This window comes from Thalassophryne amazonica, chromosome 16 (genome assembly GCF_902500255.1).
Source record: "Thalassophryne amazonica chromosome 16, fThaAma1.1, whole genome shotgun sequence".
NCBI classification, from domain to species: domain Eukaryota; kingdom Metazoa; phylum Chordata; class Actinopteri; order Batrachoidiformes; family Batrachoididae; genus Thalassophryne; species Thalassophryne amazonica.
In genome coordinates this window covers 49,106,848-49,125,940 of record NC_047118.1, presented here as the reverse complement: position 1 = coordinate 49,125,940, position 19,093 = coordinate 49,106,848, and the positions used below count along the sequence as shown (strand labels likewise).

The following is a 19,093-nucleotide window of genomic DNA, read 5'->3' as shown; positions in this document are numbered from 1 at the left end:
GGAGAAGAATGGAGAGGGAAGCAGAGAGGAGCGTGGGAAAAGGAAGGTGAAAGGAGACAGTTATTGTCAGAGGAGGATATAAAAAAGAGGTAGGAGTGGAGTGGGAGCTCTTCAGGCAGTTTGCAATGTTCTTAAATAACTAGACTGTAATCTCTCAGAAAAACATACAACCCACACAAATACAACAGGATTTTCTACTAAGAATAAAAGCATAATTTAGATGATTAAAAGACTCGACAGACTGAAGAATCACATATATTTTTTAAGAGTTTGTACTTAAACAAACCTTTGTGCACACATGCATGACCTTAGGGCCCTGTCCCACTGGTGTTTAGGAGGATTTGCGGATGGAATGTCCACAAAAGTGGCCCACATCCGCCAAACAACCGCAATAACCGTGTAACATTCCTGTATGAGTCGGCCGCCATCCGAACACGTCCGTGATCATCCGCAGAGGCACGCATGTCCGCAGCCAGGATTTTTGAGCGGCTCAAAAATCCTGCTGCGGATGAGATCCGCATCACTGCCTGAACACATACTGAAGACACGCAGGACATACACAACCAACACGCCGCATATCCCCTGTCATCCGCTGATATCCGCAACCGACGGGTTGGCGCGGCTTGGCGGCGGACCGGGACAGCGTGCAAAACACATATGACGCGTGCCCAGCACGGCCACATCACGGTCGCAAATGGTATGTCGCGCATGCAGACAGAGTGGGCACGGATGAAGCAGGTGCATCACGGCCGCTGTGCCCCTCATGGGGGCGCCTCCGTGGTCGCCTTCGCTTCTGTTCCCTGTTATATCCGCTTTTCTTCCTCATGTATTAGCTGATCCACCCTGGGACATTTGTCATTTCCGCCCACCTTTGTTGCGGACGCTCAGCTTTTGTATCCTCATTTCATGCGCAAATCCTCCTAAACGCCAGTGGGACAGGGCCCTTAGCGAGTGTGCATTTATACAGGGCAGCATTTCAACTGCATTTGTAATTGCAGACTACATCACTGCCCACATCATTTGTTTTTTTTTTAAAGTTAATTTTATTCCACACTCTTGATCTCCTGTAAAGGTTTTACAGTGTGCAGTAGGTTTGGGCTTGTGTGTGTGTGTGTGTGTGTGTGTGTGTGTGTGTGTGTGTGTGTGTGTGTGTGTGTGTGTGTGTGTGTGTGTGTGTGTGTGTGTGTGTGTGTGTGTGTGTGTGTGTGTGTGTGTGTGTGGACCCGACTTGCCTGAATGCACCTACTGTAGAATGTTATATGTATAATTACATGTAGACTCACCATCAACTTACAGTTGTGCTCAAAAGTTTACATACCCTGGCAGAATTTTTGCTTTTTTTTTTTTTTAAGAGAATATGAATGACAACACAAAAACTTTTTTTTTTCACTCATGGTTAGTGGTTGGGTGAAGCCATTTATTGTCAGACAACTGTGTTTCCTCTTTTTAAATCAAAATGACAAGAGAACTACCCAAATGAACCTGATCAAAAGTTTACATACCCCTGTTCTTAATACTGTGTATTGCCCCTTTAACATCAACGACAGCTTGGAGTCTTTTGTGGTAGTTTTGGACGAGGCTCTCTGATGGTAAAGTTGCCACTGAATATGTTTCTGACTTTATTTACATTAATTACAAAGAAATACAAACAGTATGGTTCTTTATGGTAAATCTGCATGGAGTAGACAGTTCTCAAAAACTGAGTGACTGTGCAAGAAGGAGAAGAGTGAGGAAAGCCACCAAGACACCCAGACAACCCAGGAGGAGTTAAAGGTTTATGTGGCTGTGATTGGAGAAATTGTGCACAGTGCATGTTTTGCATTTTGCATCACTACTCTTAGTTTCATAGTGGAGTAGAGCAGAGAAGGATTTTCTTTCACCAAAACAGATCGAATCCAGGCTTGCATCTCAGATGTACCTTCTAGCAATTTGTAGCTAAACTTTCAGGTCTTCTTTTTAAGAAAATCCTCCTCTGTACTACTTCATCATAAAGATGGATAACTGGTGACACATTAGTCAACCACATTAAATTTGCATTGCTAACGCACAATATAACTGTAACCCAAATCAATTAGCTAACTTTAAGCCATTCCAGTGTCTTCCAAAATGACAAACTCATGTATGTGTATGTATACTATAGATCAGGGCACGCCCAGATGTGCAGGAGTTAAGGCAGTGGCAACAAGAGCTGAGAGAGAAAAGTGACATTCGAAAAACGGTCCAAGAGTTTTGGAACAAGCAAGAGAACCGAGGTAAGCGTGCATACATGCACACTGCCACTAATGCCAGATCTCAAGGTGGTAACACAAACCCACTGATCTTGAATTTACAGTGCCCTCCAAAGTACACTTTTGGAGGGCACTTTGTATTTCATTGTATTTAAATTTTAATTTGTTTATGCCATTTCAAATACAAAAAATAAAAACTTCTAAAATGATCTTCCTTAAACTCAAACTAAAAGGAAATCTCTACCACTTGATATGTATTAAACATGTAAAATCCAAGATGATGGGTTGCATAAGTAATGGAACGCTTTTGTATAATACCTGTAAATAATCCATTTTATTGCCAGTTTTCCTCAGACAAGTCGGGATGGATACATGAACATTTCCAACTTATTGAATATGTCTTAGACTTTGTTTAAATCAATTATGAAGAAATGCAAACAGTAAATCTGTATGGTAAATCTGTGTGGAGTAGTCAGTTGTCAAAAACTGACTGACTGTGCAAGAAGAAGAGTGAGGAAAACCACTGAGACACCCAGACAACCCAGAAGAAGTAATACACTTCTGTGGCTGTTATTGGAGAAATTGTGCTTCCTGATGAAGTGGTATACAGGAGGATTTTTTTTTTTCACCAAAACATCAAATCTAGTCTTGCATCTCAGATGTACCTTCCTTTGCAGCTGAACTTTCAGGTCTTCTTTTTAAGAGAATCCTCTCTATACCTATCCTCTCTATATTATTATGCATGGCTGCATAATAATACTTTTTTATTTAACGGCTGAGTGGATCCTTGTCATTTGATTGGTGCTTTGTATGTCACATCACATGGATTAATTCATCCCATTTGTGTTGCATTGCATGTACAACCCCTGGCAAAAAATTATGGAATCACCGGCCTCGGAGGATGTTCATTCAGTTGTTTAATTTTGTAGAAAAAAAGCAGATCACAGACATGACACAAAACTAAAGTCATTTCAAATGGCAACTTTCTGGCTTTAAGAAACACTATAAGAAATCAGGAAAAAAAATTGTGGCAGTCAGTAACGGTTACTTTTTTAGACCAAGCAGAGGGAAAAAAATATGGAATCACTCAATTCTGAGGAAAAATTATGGAATCATGAAAAACAAAAGAACGCTCCAACACATCACTAGTATTTTGTTGCACCACCTCTGGCTTTTATAACAGCTTGCAGTCTCTGAGGCATGGACTTAATGAGTGACAAACAGTACTCTTCATCAATCTGGCTCCAACTTTCTCTGATTGCTGTTGCCAGATCAGCTTTGCAGGTTGGAGCCTTGTCATGGACCATTTTCTTCAACTTCCACCAAAGATTTTCAATTGGATTAAGATCCGGACTATTTGCAGGCCATGACATTGACCCTATGTGTCTTTTTGCAAGGAATGTTTTCACAGTTTTTGCTCTATGGCAAGATGCATTATCATCTTGAAAATGATTTCATCATCCCCAAACATCCTTTCAATTGATGGGATAAGAAAAGTGTCCAAAATATCAACGTAAACTTGTGCATTTATTGATGATGTAATGACAGCCATCTCCCCAGTGCCTTTACCTGACATGCAGCCCCATATCATCAATGACTGTGGAAAGTTACATGTTCTCTTCAGGCAGTCATCTTTATAAATCTCATTGGAACAGCACCAAACAAAAGTTCCAGCATCATCACCTTGCCCAATGCAGATTCGAGATTCATCGCTGAATATGACTTTCATCCAGTCATCCACAGTCCACGATTGCTTTTCCTTAGCCCATTGTAACCTTGTTTTTTTCTGTTTAGGTGTTAATGATGGCTTTTGTTTAGCTTTTCTGTATGTAAATCCCATTTCCTTTAGGCGGTTTCTTACAGTTCGGTCACAGACGTTGACTCCAGTTTCCTCCCATTCGTTCCTCATTTGTTTTGTTGTGCATTTTCGATTTTTGAGACATATTGCTTTAAGTTTTCTATCTTGACGCTTTGATGTCTTCCTTGGTCTACCAGTATGTTTGCCTTTAACAACCTTCCCATGTTGTTTGTATTTGGTCCAGAGTTTAGACACAGCTGACTGTGAACAACCAACATCTTTTGCACCATTGCGTGATGATTTACCCTCTTTTACGAGTTTGATAATCCTCTCCTTTGTTTCAATTGACATCTCTTGTGTTGGAGCCATGATTCATGTCAGTCCACTTGGTGCAACAGCTCTCCAAGGTGTGATCACTCCTTTTTAGATGCAGACTAACGAGCAGATCTGATTTGATGCAGGTGTTAGTTTTGGGGATGAAAATTTACAGGGTGATTCCATAATTTATTCCTCAGAATGGAGTGAGTCCATATTTTTTTTCCCTCTTCTTGGTCTAAAAAATAACCGTTACTGACTGCCACAATTTTTTTTCCTGATTTCTTATAGTGTTTCTTAAAGCCAGAAAGTTGCCATTTGAAATGACTTTAGTTTTGTGTCATGTCTGTGATCTGCATTTTTTCTACAAAATTAAACAACTGAATGAACATCCTCCGAGGCTGGTGATTCCATAATTATTGCCAGGGGTTGTAGAGTGAAGCTTGGTTCCATTTAGAGTGCAAATTTGGTTCCATACGTTTGGTATCATTGCACTCTGCACGCACATGCACGCGCACACACGCACATACGTCCTCGTGCATGCTCGCGCACGCACATGTATGTGCACACGTGGCCGCGCATGTGCGCACGTCCTTGTGTACATGTGCTCGTGCACACGCATGTACACGCACCCACATGTGCTCGAGCACGCACGCACACACACTCATGCACGTGCACACAACTCGTGCATGAATACAGGAAACAAATCCACTGTACTGTCTGGAGGCTGTTGGCAGGAAGTTGGAATGAAAAGCTGGACTAATTTCTGATGTGAATTTTTTATTTTTTTTGCTGCACTGAGGATGTACACAATCCTTTTTGGTAGTACACGCACGCACAAGCACCAGGTTGCGTGTGTGTGTGCGTGCTTGGGGGACAACGTCTCTCACAAGACATAATTTGATTGAGCTAACTGACGCTGCTAATTCTTGTAACACAAACACACACACACACAAAACAATCCACTGTGCTGTCTAGAGGCTGTTAGCAGGAAGAAAGACTGAAAAGCTGGATTAATTTCTGACGTGATTTTTTTTCGCTGCACTGAGGACGTACATAAACTGGTGTCATCTTGTTTATTCAACTCGTCTTTTGCATTAGCTGACTAAAGTTTTTAGCCTGGTACAGAGGAGGCTAATCTTAGTTTAGTCGACAAAACGTCACTGTCTTACCTCAAAAAAGGCACCTATCATGTACCACCATTAGGGCAGGAAGGAAGGAGAGCTTTGCGGCGGGAATGGGTGTTCTGGGACCGGAATAACCCATTGGAGATGTTTATGGACACAGAGGCCAGGAGCGCCTCTCCTAGTGTGGTGGACTCGGTCATGTTTTTAGCAGATGACCAACTCTGAAGTAAACAAAACTCTCACGCGTTGGAGGCGTTTCTTGGCAACGGCACTGGTGAGGCCGCTTATGCCAGTGATAATTGTGAACTAACGTTAGACAGCTATTCTACAAGTTTAGCTGTTGATGTGAAATGGAGAATAGGCTGATGTTGGGCGACTAACCTTAGTTGACTAAGTAAGTTGAGTAGACTAAAAGATTAGACTGCTTTATGAAACCGGGCCCTGGTCTACATATCAACCTGGGTTTAAATACTGAGATGCTGATTAGACAGCATGATTATTGCACAGGTGTGCCTTAGGCTGGCCACAATAAAAGGCAACTCTCGAATATGCCTGAAATGTTTTAGATACTTCAGTTCAGCTCATGAAAAATGGGAACAAAAACAAAAGTGTTGCCTTTATATTTTTGTTCAGTGTATGACTAAATACATATGTACACTCTGATAGTTAAAGGCAATGTTTTATATGTGTCCAGTAATCATTATTTTATGAATGTGATTATGGCTGATTGTGTCACCTCCTGTCACAAAACTGTGACTGGAAGACCGAGCTGAGCAGCTGAGAATGCAGGTTCATGATCACTGTGACTGTCAGCTTTAGTGTTCAAAGAGAATGACAGAATCTTGTCCTTCAAAGTACACACATGTAGAGAGAGAGAGAGAGAGAGAGAGAGAGAGAGAGACTTCTAGACAGTGGACATTCTACAACTGGTTTTTGAAATGAGCACGCATAGAGCTAATGACAAACACACCATCGCTCGGCGATGTGACACTTCTCTTTTTGTCCGCCATGAACAAAGAACAACACAATCATACGCACCACTTGTTCCCACACTGACACACACATTCCACACAACAAAGGTGCAGCCGTGGTGACAAACATGATTCCACGCGGCTATGCTGTGCTGTTGCTAACTGCTGCTACAGCTGCAGCACTGCTCATGCTGACCTGACATTCTAATAGGAGACCTTGGATTGGGGTGGTGGTGGTGGTGGGACGTTGCGTTTCTGTCCAGTCATCCTCGATGCAGACCATTTTGCAACCTCTTGTGTTTGAAATGGCTCAGAATGGGAGAGAACCAGAAATGGGGGAGATTGAGGGAGGGAGGGAGACCTCATGGGGATGCATGCTGAAGTTGCAGTTTGTTTGCCGGTTTTGTCCGTTGTTGTTGTTTGGGATGTAATGAAGCGAGCTCTGCATTTCAGCACTGAAAAGACAGATGACCCGTGTTTGGGAGGGAGACATCAGCAGAGGGTGAGTTAGCAATATGATTTTGGCTGGCATAAACCCCCTCACCACCACACCTCCTGCTGTACAAACACTCCTCAAGTTGATCCAGCAACAGCTGTGCTCATCTTATTTGACCCCCATGAGGCCAGCATGTAATACTTCTCTGCCATTTCATGTTCCACAGTATGAAATCAGAGAGAGAGAGACAGAGACAGAGAGAATGGGTCAAAAGGTCAGGACTCTTTGGACAGGTGCAAATCTCAACACCCCTATAGATCACCTCCTGACATGTTGTTTCCAGTCGGAGGTGTGTGAGTACACTGTGGCTACATGGACTCTGCTTGTCAAATGCAGTCTGAATAGTTAATAATGGTGATTTGGAGTTTCCAGAACTTATCCAACTAACAAGTAAAAGGATCAGATGTACTTCATGTGCACTGACAGATAGTAGAGAAGCTTGAGTCTTAGACTGGACTGGCACTCAGAGATCACGTACCTCTATTACTTGTCCCAACAGTCTGTTTGTCAGTGGGATATTTATAGAGCGTTTGTCATCATAAGACAGATTCATGAAAGCCATTCTGAATTGCATTCTTAACAAAAGTGATAAATGGAGTTAATCAATGTCACCAATTCGTTGACAGAGTCAGTAGACTGAAAATGTTTTGGATTTCAAAGTAGTGGGTAGTGCCCAGGCTATTTATATATATATATATATATATATATATATATATATATATATATATATATATATGAGGTCTATTAGAAAAGTATCTGACCTTATTATTTTTTTCAAAAACCATATGGATTTGAATCAGGTGTGATTGCGTCAGACAAGCTTGAACCCTCGTGCGCATGCCTGAGTTTTTCCACGCCTGTCGGTTGCGTCATTCGCCTGTGAGCAGGCTTTGAGTGAGGAGTGGTCCAGCCCCCTTGTCATTGTTTCATTGCCAGGAAATGGCGGAATGATTTGGGCTTTTTTACCATCAGAATTTTTTCAGAAACTGTTAGAGACTGGCAGCTGGAAACCATTAGAAAAATTTATCTGGCTTTTGGTGAAAATGTTACGGGCTTGGTAGAGAATGAGTGTTACTGTCGCTTTAAGGACGGCCCCCAGCGGCTGTGGGGCACGCCGCACTCCGAAGCCGCCATCGACAGGCTGAACGACCATTTCATTTCTAAACGGGTGGCTGTCTGGATCCGTGACCATCGTGTGCCATTTCTCTGGTTATCACAAGAGCTGGACATCAACCATTTTCCGGCAGATTTCACTTTTAACAAGAGATTTTGTCATGGAAAGCCGAGCGAAAGCTTTGCGCGTCACGATGGATTCGCTACTGGAGTGAGACAAAACCACCTCCATTTTGGTCTCACAGGACGGCTTTGAGATGGTGTTCAGACAGCTGTCAGTGGTTTTTCCATCGAATGATTATCTGAGAAATTGTGGATGTGCCTGGACTGCCAGAACATGTCCTCTGAGGCTTCATCACAGCATTGCTTTGCGCCATGCGGCACCACTGCGACGCGCAGAATTCCTCCGCACGTCTGTCTCAATGTGCCGAAAAAGTGCTGATGTCCACGTCTTTTCACAATTCCTGTGCTAGTCAGACGACGTCCCGGATAAAACACAGCATCCAGTTTGGAAATGAACGGCACATTCCACTGTTACAGGAGTTTTTGTCATGGAAAGAGGAGCGGAAGCTTCACGCGTCGCAGCGGTGCCGCATGGCGCAAAGCAACGCCGTGATGAAGCCTCACGGGACATATATATATATATATATATATATATATACTCAGCTACGCCTCCTCCAACATAACTTTTCTTCATCCAATATTTCTCTATGACGACTTGCCATCCATCAATTGTTATGTTCTCCACCCCACTCCCAAATTAAGCAAACAACAAAGAGTCACGTAAATTAGATCAATTTATTTTGTTGTGAACAGCATATGAATGCTTCTAAAACGTCAGTAGCGTGCTTGTCTACCTTGTTAGTGTTTTTGGCATCCTTGGAGTTCAATATTTCCATCAATTCCTCCTCTGTGAACTCAGCAAACCTCTCTGGCAGACGATTTTTTTGCTGTTGCTGACATGTTTGTTGCCATTTTTTCAACCAGCATCTGTCAGCGAGTTCCTGACCTTCGTATGCCGCGCTCTGATTGGTTAGCTGTTGGCAGTAAGCTCTAATGCTGTTGGTCAGTGGGAACTGATCCAATATAATTTTTTGTCCTAGCCTTTTTGGATCCTTTTAGATCCAACATAACTTTCTGGTGCCAAGCAAGCCAAAATACAGGTAAAGAAATCATGGAGGGGTCTGAAATTTTCATCTTAGGTGCATGTCCACTGTGAGAGACATAATCTAAAAAAACAATTTGTAAATCACAATGTATGATTTTTTTAAAATAATTTATTTGCATGTTACTGCTGCAAATAAGTATTTCAACAGCTGCCAATCAGCAGAAATTCTGGCCCCACAAAGACCTGTTAGTCCGCCTCTAAAAGTCCACCTCCACTCCACTTATTATTCCAAATTAGAAGCACCTATTTGAGGTCATTAGCTGCATAAAGACACCTGTCCACCCCACACAATCAGTAAGACTCCAACTACTAACATGGCTAAGACCAAAGAGCTGTTCAAAGACACCAGAGACAAAATTGTAGACCTCCACAAGCCTGGAAAGGGCTACAGGGGAATTGCCAAGCAGCTTGGTGAAAAAAGATCAACTGTTGGAGCAATTATTAGAAAATGGAAGAAGCTAAACATGACTGTCAATCTCCCTCGGACTGGGGCTCCATGCAAGATCCCACCTCGTGGCATATCAGTGATCCTAAGAAAGGAGAGGAATCAGCCCAGAACTGGACGGGAGGAGCTGGTCAATGACCTGAAGAGAGCTCGCACCACTGTTTCCAAGGTTACTGTGGGTATTACACTAAGACATCACGGGTTAAAATCATGCATGGCACAGAAGGTTCCCCTGCTTAAATCAGCACATGTCCAGGCCCGTCTTAAGTTTGCTCATGACCATTTGGATGATCCAGAGGAGTCATGGGAGAAAGTTATGTGGTCAGATGAGACCAAAGACCAAAATAGAACTTTTTGGTCTTAATTCCACTCGCCGTGTTTGGAGGAAGAAGAATGCTGAGTACCATCCCAAAAACACTGTCCCTACTGTGAAGCATGGGGGTGGAAGCATCATGCTTTGGGGGTGTTTTTCTGCACATGGGCAGGATGACTGCACTGTATTAAGGAGAGGATGACCGGGGCCATGTATTGCGAGATTTTGGGGAACAACCTCCTTCCCTCAGTTAGAGCATTGAAGATGGGTCGTGGATGGGTCTTCCAACATGACAATGACCTGAAGCACACAGACAGGATAACCATGGAGTGGCTCCGTAAGAAGCATATCAAGGTTCTGGAGTGGCCTAGCCAGTCTCCAGACCTAAACCCAATAGAAAATCTTTGGGGGGAGCTCAAATCCTCCACCGTCATTCCAGTCCCAAAGAAGTCAGCAGTGGAGAGCATAAATGACTACAGGCCTGCTGCACTTACGCCTGTGGTCATGAAGTGCTTTGTAAGACTGGTCTCTCAGCACATCAGAGCCTGTCTGCCTCCCACTCTGGACCCCCTTCAGTTTGCCTACAGGGCAAACCGCTCCACAGAGGACGCTATCACCACAGCTCTCCACACCACGCTGAGCCACCTGGAGCACTAGGGGAGCTATGTGAGGATGCTCAGCCTTCAACCACATCATCCCGGAGATCCTGGTCCAGAAACTGACACATCTGGGCATCTCCACCCCCATCTGCCAGTGGATCAAGGACTTCCTCACAAACCGCCCACAGTCCGTGAAACGTGGCCCCCACCTTTCCTCCACCATCACACTCAGCACCGTTTCCCCTCAAGGCTGTGTACTGGGCTCCCTCCTGTTCACCCTTTACACGTACGACTGCTCTCCGACCCATCCTACAAACACCATCATAAAGTTTGCGGATGATACCACCGTGATTGGGCTCATCTCAGGGGGGGATGAGACTGACTACAGAGACGAGATAAATCGACTGACAGCGTGGTGTTCAGGTAACAACCTGCCGCTGAACACCACAAAAACAAAAGAAATAATCCTGGACTTCAGGAAGAACAGGGCTGACCCAGCCCCGCTCTACATCCAAGGGGACTGTGTGGAAAGGGTCAGCTCCATCAGGTTCCTGGGAGTGCAGCTCTCTGACAGCCTGTCCTGGACTGCCAACACCACAGTGGTGGTGAAGAAAGCCCAGCAGCGACTCCACTTCCTGAGGGTGCTCAGGAGAAACAATCTGGAGGAGAAGCTGCTGGTGTTGTTCTACAGAGCCACCATCGAGAGCATCCTGACATACTGCATCACAGCGTGGTACGGGGGGTGCTCAGCAGCAGACAGGAGAGCGCTGAAGAGGGTGATCAAAACAGCCCAGGGGATCACTAGTTGCTCTCTGTCCAGCCTGGAGGACATTGCCAGCTCTTGCTACAGAGCTGCCAGCATCTGCAAAGACACATCCCACCCCAGCAACCACCTGTTTGACCCACTACCGTCCGGCCGACGGTATAGGTCAATCAAAACTAGGACAAACAGACTCACGGACAGCTTTCTCCCCAGAGAGATCACTACACTGAACAATAACAAATCGCTCTAATCCGCACCTTCAAGTTTCTTGTGCAATATCTGTAAACCATGTGCAATATTCCCGTGCAATATGATTCCACAGTTGTATATAATTCTCGTTTTACATTTTACTTGGTCCACATTTTATTTTATTTTACCTTATGTTTATATTAGTTGTACATATACTCTGAATAATCTACCATTAAATTTCACTATCTTTTATTTGGCTAAAAATTACTCGCACCACGGAAAGCACCTTTTTGGAGTTGCACACAAATCTCGTTGTAATACAAATTACAATGACAATAAAGGCGATTCTGATTCTGATTCTGAAAATCCGTGTTTCTCAGCGACAGCCCAGTAACCTGGTCGATCTAGAGAAGATCTGTGTGGAGGAATGGGCCAAAATCCCTGCTGCAGTGTGTGAAAACCTGGTGAAAAACTACACTACAGGAAACGTTTGACCACTGTAATTGCAAACAAAGGCTACTGTACCAAATATTAACATTGATTTTCACAGGTGTTGAAATACTTATTTGCAGCAGTAACATACAAATAAATTATTAAAAAAAATCATACATTGTGATTTCTGGATATTTTTTTTTTTTGATTATGTCTCTCACAGTGGACATGCACCTAAGATGAAAATTTCAGACCCCTCCAAGATTTCTGAGTGGGAGAACTTGCAAAATCACAGGGTGTTCAAATACTTATTTTCCTCACTGTGTGTGTGTGTGTGTGTATATATACACTCAACAAAAATATAAACGCAACACTTTTGGTTTTGCTCTCATTTTGTATGAGATGAACTCAAAGATCTAAAACTTTTTCCACATACACAATATCACCATTTCCCTCAAATATTGTTTACAAACCAGTCTAAATCTGTGCTAGTGAGCACTTCTCCTTTGCTGAGATAATCCATCCCACCTCACAGGTGTGCTATATCAAGATGCTGATTAGACACCATGATTAGTGCACAGGTGTGCCTTAGACTGTCCACAATAAAAGGCCACTCTGAAAGGTGCAGTTTTGTTTTATTGGGGGGGGGGGATACCAGTCAGTATCTGGTGTGACCACCATTTGCCTCATGCTGTGCAACACATCTCCTTCGCATAGAGTTGATCAGGTTGTCAATTGTGGCCTGTGGAATGTTGGTCCACTCCTCTTCAATGGCTGTGCGAAGTTGCTGGATATTGGCAGGAACTGGTACACGCTGTCGTATACGCCGGTCCAGAGCATCCCAACCATGCTCAATGGGTGACATGTCCGGTGAGTATGCCGGCCATGCAAGAACTGGGACATTTTCGGCTTCCAAGAATTGTGTACAGATCCTTGCAATATGGGGCCGTGCATTATCCTGCTGCAACATGAGGTGATGTTCTTGGATGGCACAACAATGGGCCTCAGGATCTCGTCACGGTATCTCTGTGCATTCAAAATGCCATCAATAAAATGCACCTGTGTTCTTTGTCCATAACAGATGCCTGCCCATACCATAACCCCACCGCCACCATGGGCCACTCGATCCACAACATTGACATCAGAAAACCGCTCACCCACACTACGCGACACACCCTGTCTGCCATCTGCCCTGAACAGTGTGAACCGGGATTCATCCATGAAGAGAACACCTCTCCAACGTGCCAAACGCCAGCGAATGTGAGCATTTGCCCACTCAAGTCGGTTACGACGACGAACTGGAGTCAGGTCGAGACCCCGATGAGGACGACGAGCATGCAGATGAGCTTCCCTGAGACGGTTTCTGACAGTTTGTGCAGAAATTCTTTGGTTATGCAAACCGATTGTTTCAGCAGCTGTCCGAGTGGCTGGTCTCTGACGATCTTGGAGGTGAACATGCTGGATGTGGAGGTCCTGGGCTGGTGTGGTTACACGTGGTCTGCGGTTGTGAGGCTGGTTGGATGTACTGCCAAATTCTCTGAAACGCCTTTGGAGACGGCTTATGGTAGAGAAATGAACATTCAATACATGAGCAACAGCTCTGGTTGACATGCCTGCTGTCAGCATGCCAGTTGCACGCTCCCTCAAATCTTGCGACATCTGTGGCATTGTGCTGTGTGATAAAACTGCACCTTTCAGAGTGGCCTTTTATTGTGGACAGTCTAAGGCACAACTGTGCACTAATCATGGTGTCTAATCAGCATCTTGATATGGCACACCTGTGAGGTGGGATGGATTATCTCAGCAAAGGAGAAGTGCTCACTATCACAGATTTAGACTGGTTTGTGAACAATATTTGAGGGAAATGGTGATATTGTGTATGTGGAAAAAGTTTTAGATCTTTGAGTTCATCTCATACAAAATGGGAGCAAAACCAAAAGTGGTGCGTTTATATTTTTGTTGAGTATATATATATATATATATATATATATATATATATATATATATATATATATATATATATATCAATCAATCAATCAATTTTTTTATATAGCGCCAAATCACAACAAACAGTTGCCCCAAGGCGCTTTATATTGTAAGGCAAGGCCATACAATAATTATGTAAAACCCCAACGGTCAAAATGACCCCCTGTGAGCAAGCACTTGGCTACAGTGGGAAGGAAAAACTCCCTTTTAACAGGAAGAAACCTCCAGCAGAACCAGGCTCAGGGAGGGGCAGTCTTCTGCTGGGACTGGTTGGGGCTGAGGGAGAGAACCAAGAAAAAGACATGCTGTGGAGGGGAGCAGAGATCGATCACTAATGATTAAATGCAGAGTGGTGCATACAGAGCAAAAAGAGAAAGAAACAGTGCATCATGGGAACCCCCCAGCAGTCTACGTCTATAGCAGCATAACTAAGGGATGGTTCAGGGTCACCTGATCCAGCCCTAACTATAAGCTTTAGCAAAAAGGAAAGTTTTAAGCCTAATCTTAAAAGTAGAGAGGGTGTCTGTCTCCCTGATCTGAACTGGGAGCTGGTTCCACAGGAGAGGAGCCTGAAAGCTGAAGGCTCTGCCTCCCATTCTACTCTTACAAACCCCAGGAACCACAAGTAAGCCTGCAGTCTGAGAGCGAAGCGCTCTATTGGGGTGATATGGTACTACGAGGTCCCTAAGATAAGATGGGACCTGATTATTCAAAACCTTATAAGTAAGAAGAAGAATTTTAAATTCTATTCTAGAATTAACAGGAAGCCAATGAAGAGAGGCCAATATGGGTGAGATATGCTCTCTCCTTCTAGTCCCCGTCAGTACTCTAGCTGCAGCATTTTGAATTAACTGAAGGCTTTTTAGGGAACTTTTAGGACAACCTGATAATAATGAATTACAATAGTCCAGCCTAGAGGAAATAAATGCAATGAATTAGTTTTTCAGCATCACTCTGAGACCAGACCTTTCTGATTTTAGAGATATTGCGTAAATGCAAAAAAGCAGTCCTACATATTTGTTTATATGCGCTTTGAATGACATATCCTGATCAAAAATGACTCCAAGATTTCTCACAGTATTACTAGAGGTCAGGGTAATGCCATCCAGAGTAAGGATCTGGTTAGACACCATGTTTCTAAGATTTGTGGGGCCAAGTACAATAACTTCAGTTTTATCTGAGTTTAAAAGCAGGAAATTAGAGGTCATCCATGTCTTTATGTCTGTAAGACAATCCTGCAGTTTAGCTAATTGGTGTGTGTCCTCTGGCTTCATGGATAGATAAAGCTGGGTATCATCTGCGTAACAATGAAAATTTAAGCAATACCGTCTAATAATACTGCCTAAGGGAAGCATGTATAAAGTAAATAAAATTGGTCCTAGCACAGAACCTTGTGGAACTCCATAATTAACTTTAGTCTGTGAAGAAGATTCCCCATTTACATGAACAAATTGTAATCTATTAGACAAATATGATTCAAACCACCGCAGCGCAGTGCCTTTAATACCTATGGCATGCTCTAATCTCTGTAATAAAATTTTATGGTCAACAGTATCAAAAGCAGCACTGAGGTCTAACAGAACAAGCACAGAGATGAGTCCACTGTCCGAGGCCATAAGAAGATCATTTGTAACCTTCACTAATGCTGTTTCTGTACTATGATGAATTCTAAAACCTGACTGAAACTCTTCAAATAGACCATTCCTCTGCAGATGATCAGTTAGCTGTTTTACAACTACCCTTTCAAGAATTTTTGAGAGAAAAGGAAGGTTGGAGATTGGCCTATAATTAGCTAAGATAGCTGGGTCAAGTGATGGCTTTTTAAGTAATGGTTTAATTACTGCCACCTTAAAAGCCTGTGGTACATAGCCAACTAACAAAGATAGATTGATCATATTTAAGATCGAAGCATTAAATAATGGTAGGGCTTCCTTGAGCAGCCTGGTAGGAATGGGGTCTAATAAACATGTTGATGGTTTGGATGAAGTAACTAATGAGAATAACTCAGACAGAACAATCGGAGAGAAAGAGTCTAACCAAATACCGGCATCACTGAAAGCAGCCAAAGATAACGATACGTCTTTGGGATGGTTATGAGTAATTTTTTCTCTAATAGTTAAAATTTTGTTAGCAAAGAAAGTCATTAAGTCATTACTAGTTAAAGTTAATGGAATACTCAGCTCAATAGAGCTCTGACTCTTTGTCAGCCTGGCTACAGTGCTGAAAAGAAACCTGGGGTTGTTCTATTTTCTTCAATTAGTGATGAGTAGAAAGATGTCCTAGCTTTATGGAGGGCTTTTTTATAGAGCAACAGACTCTTTTTCCAGGCTAAGTGAAGATCTTCTAAATTAGTGAGACGCCATTTCCTCTCCAACTTACGGGTTATCTGCTTTAAGCTACGAGTTTGTGAGTTATACCACGGAGTCAGACACTTCTGATTTAAAGCTCTCTTTTTCAGAGGAGCTACAGCATCCAAAGTTGTCTTCAATGAGGATGTAAAACTATTGACGAGATACTCTATCTCCCTTACAGAGTTTAGGTAGCTACTCTGCACTGTGTTGGTATATGGCATTAGAGAACATAAAGAAGGAATCATATCCTTAAACCTAGTTACAGCGCTTTCTGAAAGACTTCTAGTGTAATGAAACTTATTCCCCACTGCTGGGTAGTCCATCAGAGTAAATGTAAATGTTATTAAGAAATGATCAGACAGAAGGGAGTTTTCAGGGAATACTGTTAAGTCTTCTATTTCCATACCATAAGTCAGAACAAGATCTAAGATATGATTAAAGTGGTGGGTGGACTCATTTACTTTTTGAGCAAAGCCAATAGAGTCTAATAATAGATTAAATGCAGTGTTGAGGCTGTCATTCTCAGCATCTGTGTGGATGTTAAAATCGCCCACTATAATTATCTTATCTGAGCTAAGCACTAAGTCAGACAAAAGGTCTGAAATTCACAGAGAAACTCACAGTAACGACCAGGTGGACGATAGATAATAACAAATAAAACTGGTTTTTGGGACTTCCATTTGGATGGACAAGACTAAGAGACAAGCTTTCAAATGAATTAAAGCTCTGTCTGGGTTTTGGATTAATTAATAAGCTGGAATGGAAGATTGCTGCTAATCCTCCACCCCGGCCCGTGCTACGAGCATTCTGACAGTTAGTGTGACTCGGGGGTGTTGACTCATTTAAACTAACATATTCATCCTGCTGTAACCAGGTTTCTGTTAGGCAGAATAAATCAATATGTTGATCAATTATTATATCATTTACCAACAGGGACTTAGAAGAGAGAGACCTAATGTTTAATAGACCACATTTAACTGTTTTAGTCTGTGGTGCAGTTGAAGGTGCTATATTATTTTTTCTTTTTGAATTTTTATGCTTAAATAGATTTTTGCTGGTTATTGGTAGTCTGGGAGCAGGCACCATCTCTACGGGGATGGGGTAATGAGGGGATGGCAGGGGGAGAGAAGCTGCAGAGAGGTGTGTAAGACTACAACTCTGCTTCCTGGTCCCAACCCTGGATAGTCACGGTTTGGAGGATTTAAGAAAATTGGCCAGATTTCTAGAAATGAGAGCTGCTCCATCCAAAGTGGGATGGATGCCGTCTCTCCTAACAAGACCAGGTTTTCCCAGAAGCTTTGCCAATTATCTATGAAGCCCACCTTCTATATACCTTCTATATATATATATATATATATATATATATATATATATATATATATATATATATATATATATATATATATATATATATATATATTAAGCTGGCTTTTAATACTGAGTGGTGCTGTGACATGTTTTTTTATGTGCTGTTTTAACTTTATTGTATGTGTGTTTTGGGTCAAGAGGGCCCTGGTTGGGGTTGAAGGGTTTTAGCTATGCTAATGCTTCCCAGTGCCAGTTTGCTGGAAAAAAGTCTAAAAGACATAAATGACATAGTGAGATGGTGAGGAGCTTCCAGGCATGTGAGAGGCAACTAAAGAAAAATGCTTAAAATGGCGGGGATCAAGAGGGCTGTGGTGGGGGGGGATCTGGGGGTGCTTCGCTGTCTCAACGAGAAAAAGTGACGTAGCAATTTGCATAGATTTTTTTTTTAAAGTTATTTCAACTAAAGTTATTTCAGCTTAACTAGAGAAGTCTTGTGGCATTAACTCAGCTGAAAGTTGAAATTGGTAAGATGAAATAACTTTAAAAAAAAATCAAAATTTTTACATCATTTTTTCTCATTGAGACAGCAGTTCTTTAGAGTGTACAATAGTTTGTCGTTAACAAATTGTGTCAGTCTATTTAAAGTACCTTCATCTGAAGACCGTCATACACCCAAGCAATTTTGAAATATGGAAATATGGTATATCACATGCAATCAACACGACACATTTACATCAACTTTGTAGATGTTTGTGTATATATATATATATATATATATATATATATATATATATATATATATATATATATATATATATATATATATTTTGCAAACTACATTTAAAGCTGCGTTTTCAGTCACCAGGTTGTAATTTTAGTGAAACAAATTCCTGACTGTTATTTGCAGTCTGTGTGTCTTGCTGTGGTGCACATATGCTGATATAACTGTCTAAGCTGCTGGTTCTCTTCAGCAGATAACAAAAGACTGTCACAATAGGTTAGCAGCTGTCGCATTGAGCCAACATCAGCAACTGGCTGAATCACGGTTTGTTAAAGGGGTTCATTCTTTGTCAACCCTAACCTTATTTTTAGAGACACTATAATTCTGCAGTGTCTTATAGGGCTTTAACCACAGGTGTAGCCACAAATGGATGTTGTAGAAATATGGTTGGTCTCTAACCTTGCATTAAACACAGGCAAAATGTTTTAATTCATAAATAAATAAAGATCATCAAAAGAGGAAGGTCACATCAAATCCATGCTGCACTGTACATTTATTTTCTTCTGTCTGTGCTACAAACAGAACTTAAAGTTCATAAAAGCTGTCGGATTTATCATTGTTTATGAATGCCATAAGTTGTCTCATTTGACTGAATGGGCTGTAGAGGGCAACAAAGGTGGTCATTTTGTTAAAAAAAAATATAGCTTATTATTGTAGTATGGCATGCATAATTCTAAACCATGGAAATGTAGGAAGTTCTAGACTAAAAA

General features: G+C 42.2%; 1 protein-coding gene and 1 long non-coding RNA gene across 2 annotated transcripts in view; one reads left to right on the top strand and one right to left on the bottom strand.

Moving 5' to 3' along the window:
* iqck (IQ motif containing K) overlaps positions 1 to 19,093 on the top strand; it is a 57,540-nt gene that overhangs the window by 38,056 nt on the left and 391 nt on the right. The window contains exon 8 of the mRNA XM_034189405.1: positions 2,141 to 2,252. Within this exon, the coding sequence (XP_034045296.1) occupies positions 2,141 to 2,252 (112 nt within the window). The remainder of the gene's footprint in view (positions 1 to 2,140; positions 2,253 to 19,093) is intronic.
* Positions 6,341 to 19,093, bottom strand: part of LOC117527196 — a 31,762-nt gene continuing 19,009 nt past the window's right edge. The window contains exon 4 of the long non-coding RNA XR_004565464.1: positions 6,341 to 7,237. This is a non-coding gene — a long non-coding RNA (uncharacterized LOC117527196). The remainder of the gene's footprint in view (positions 7,238 to 19,093) is intronic.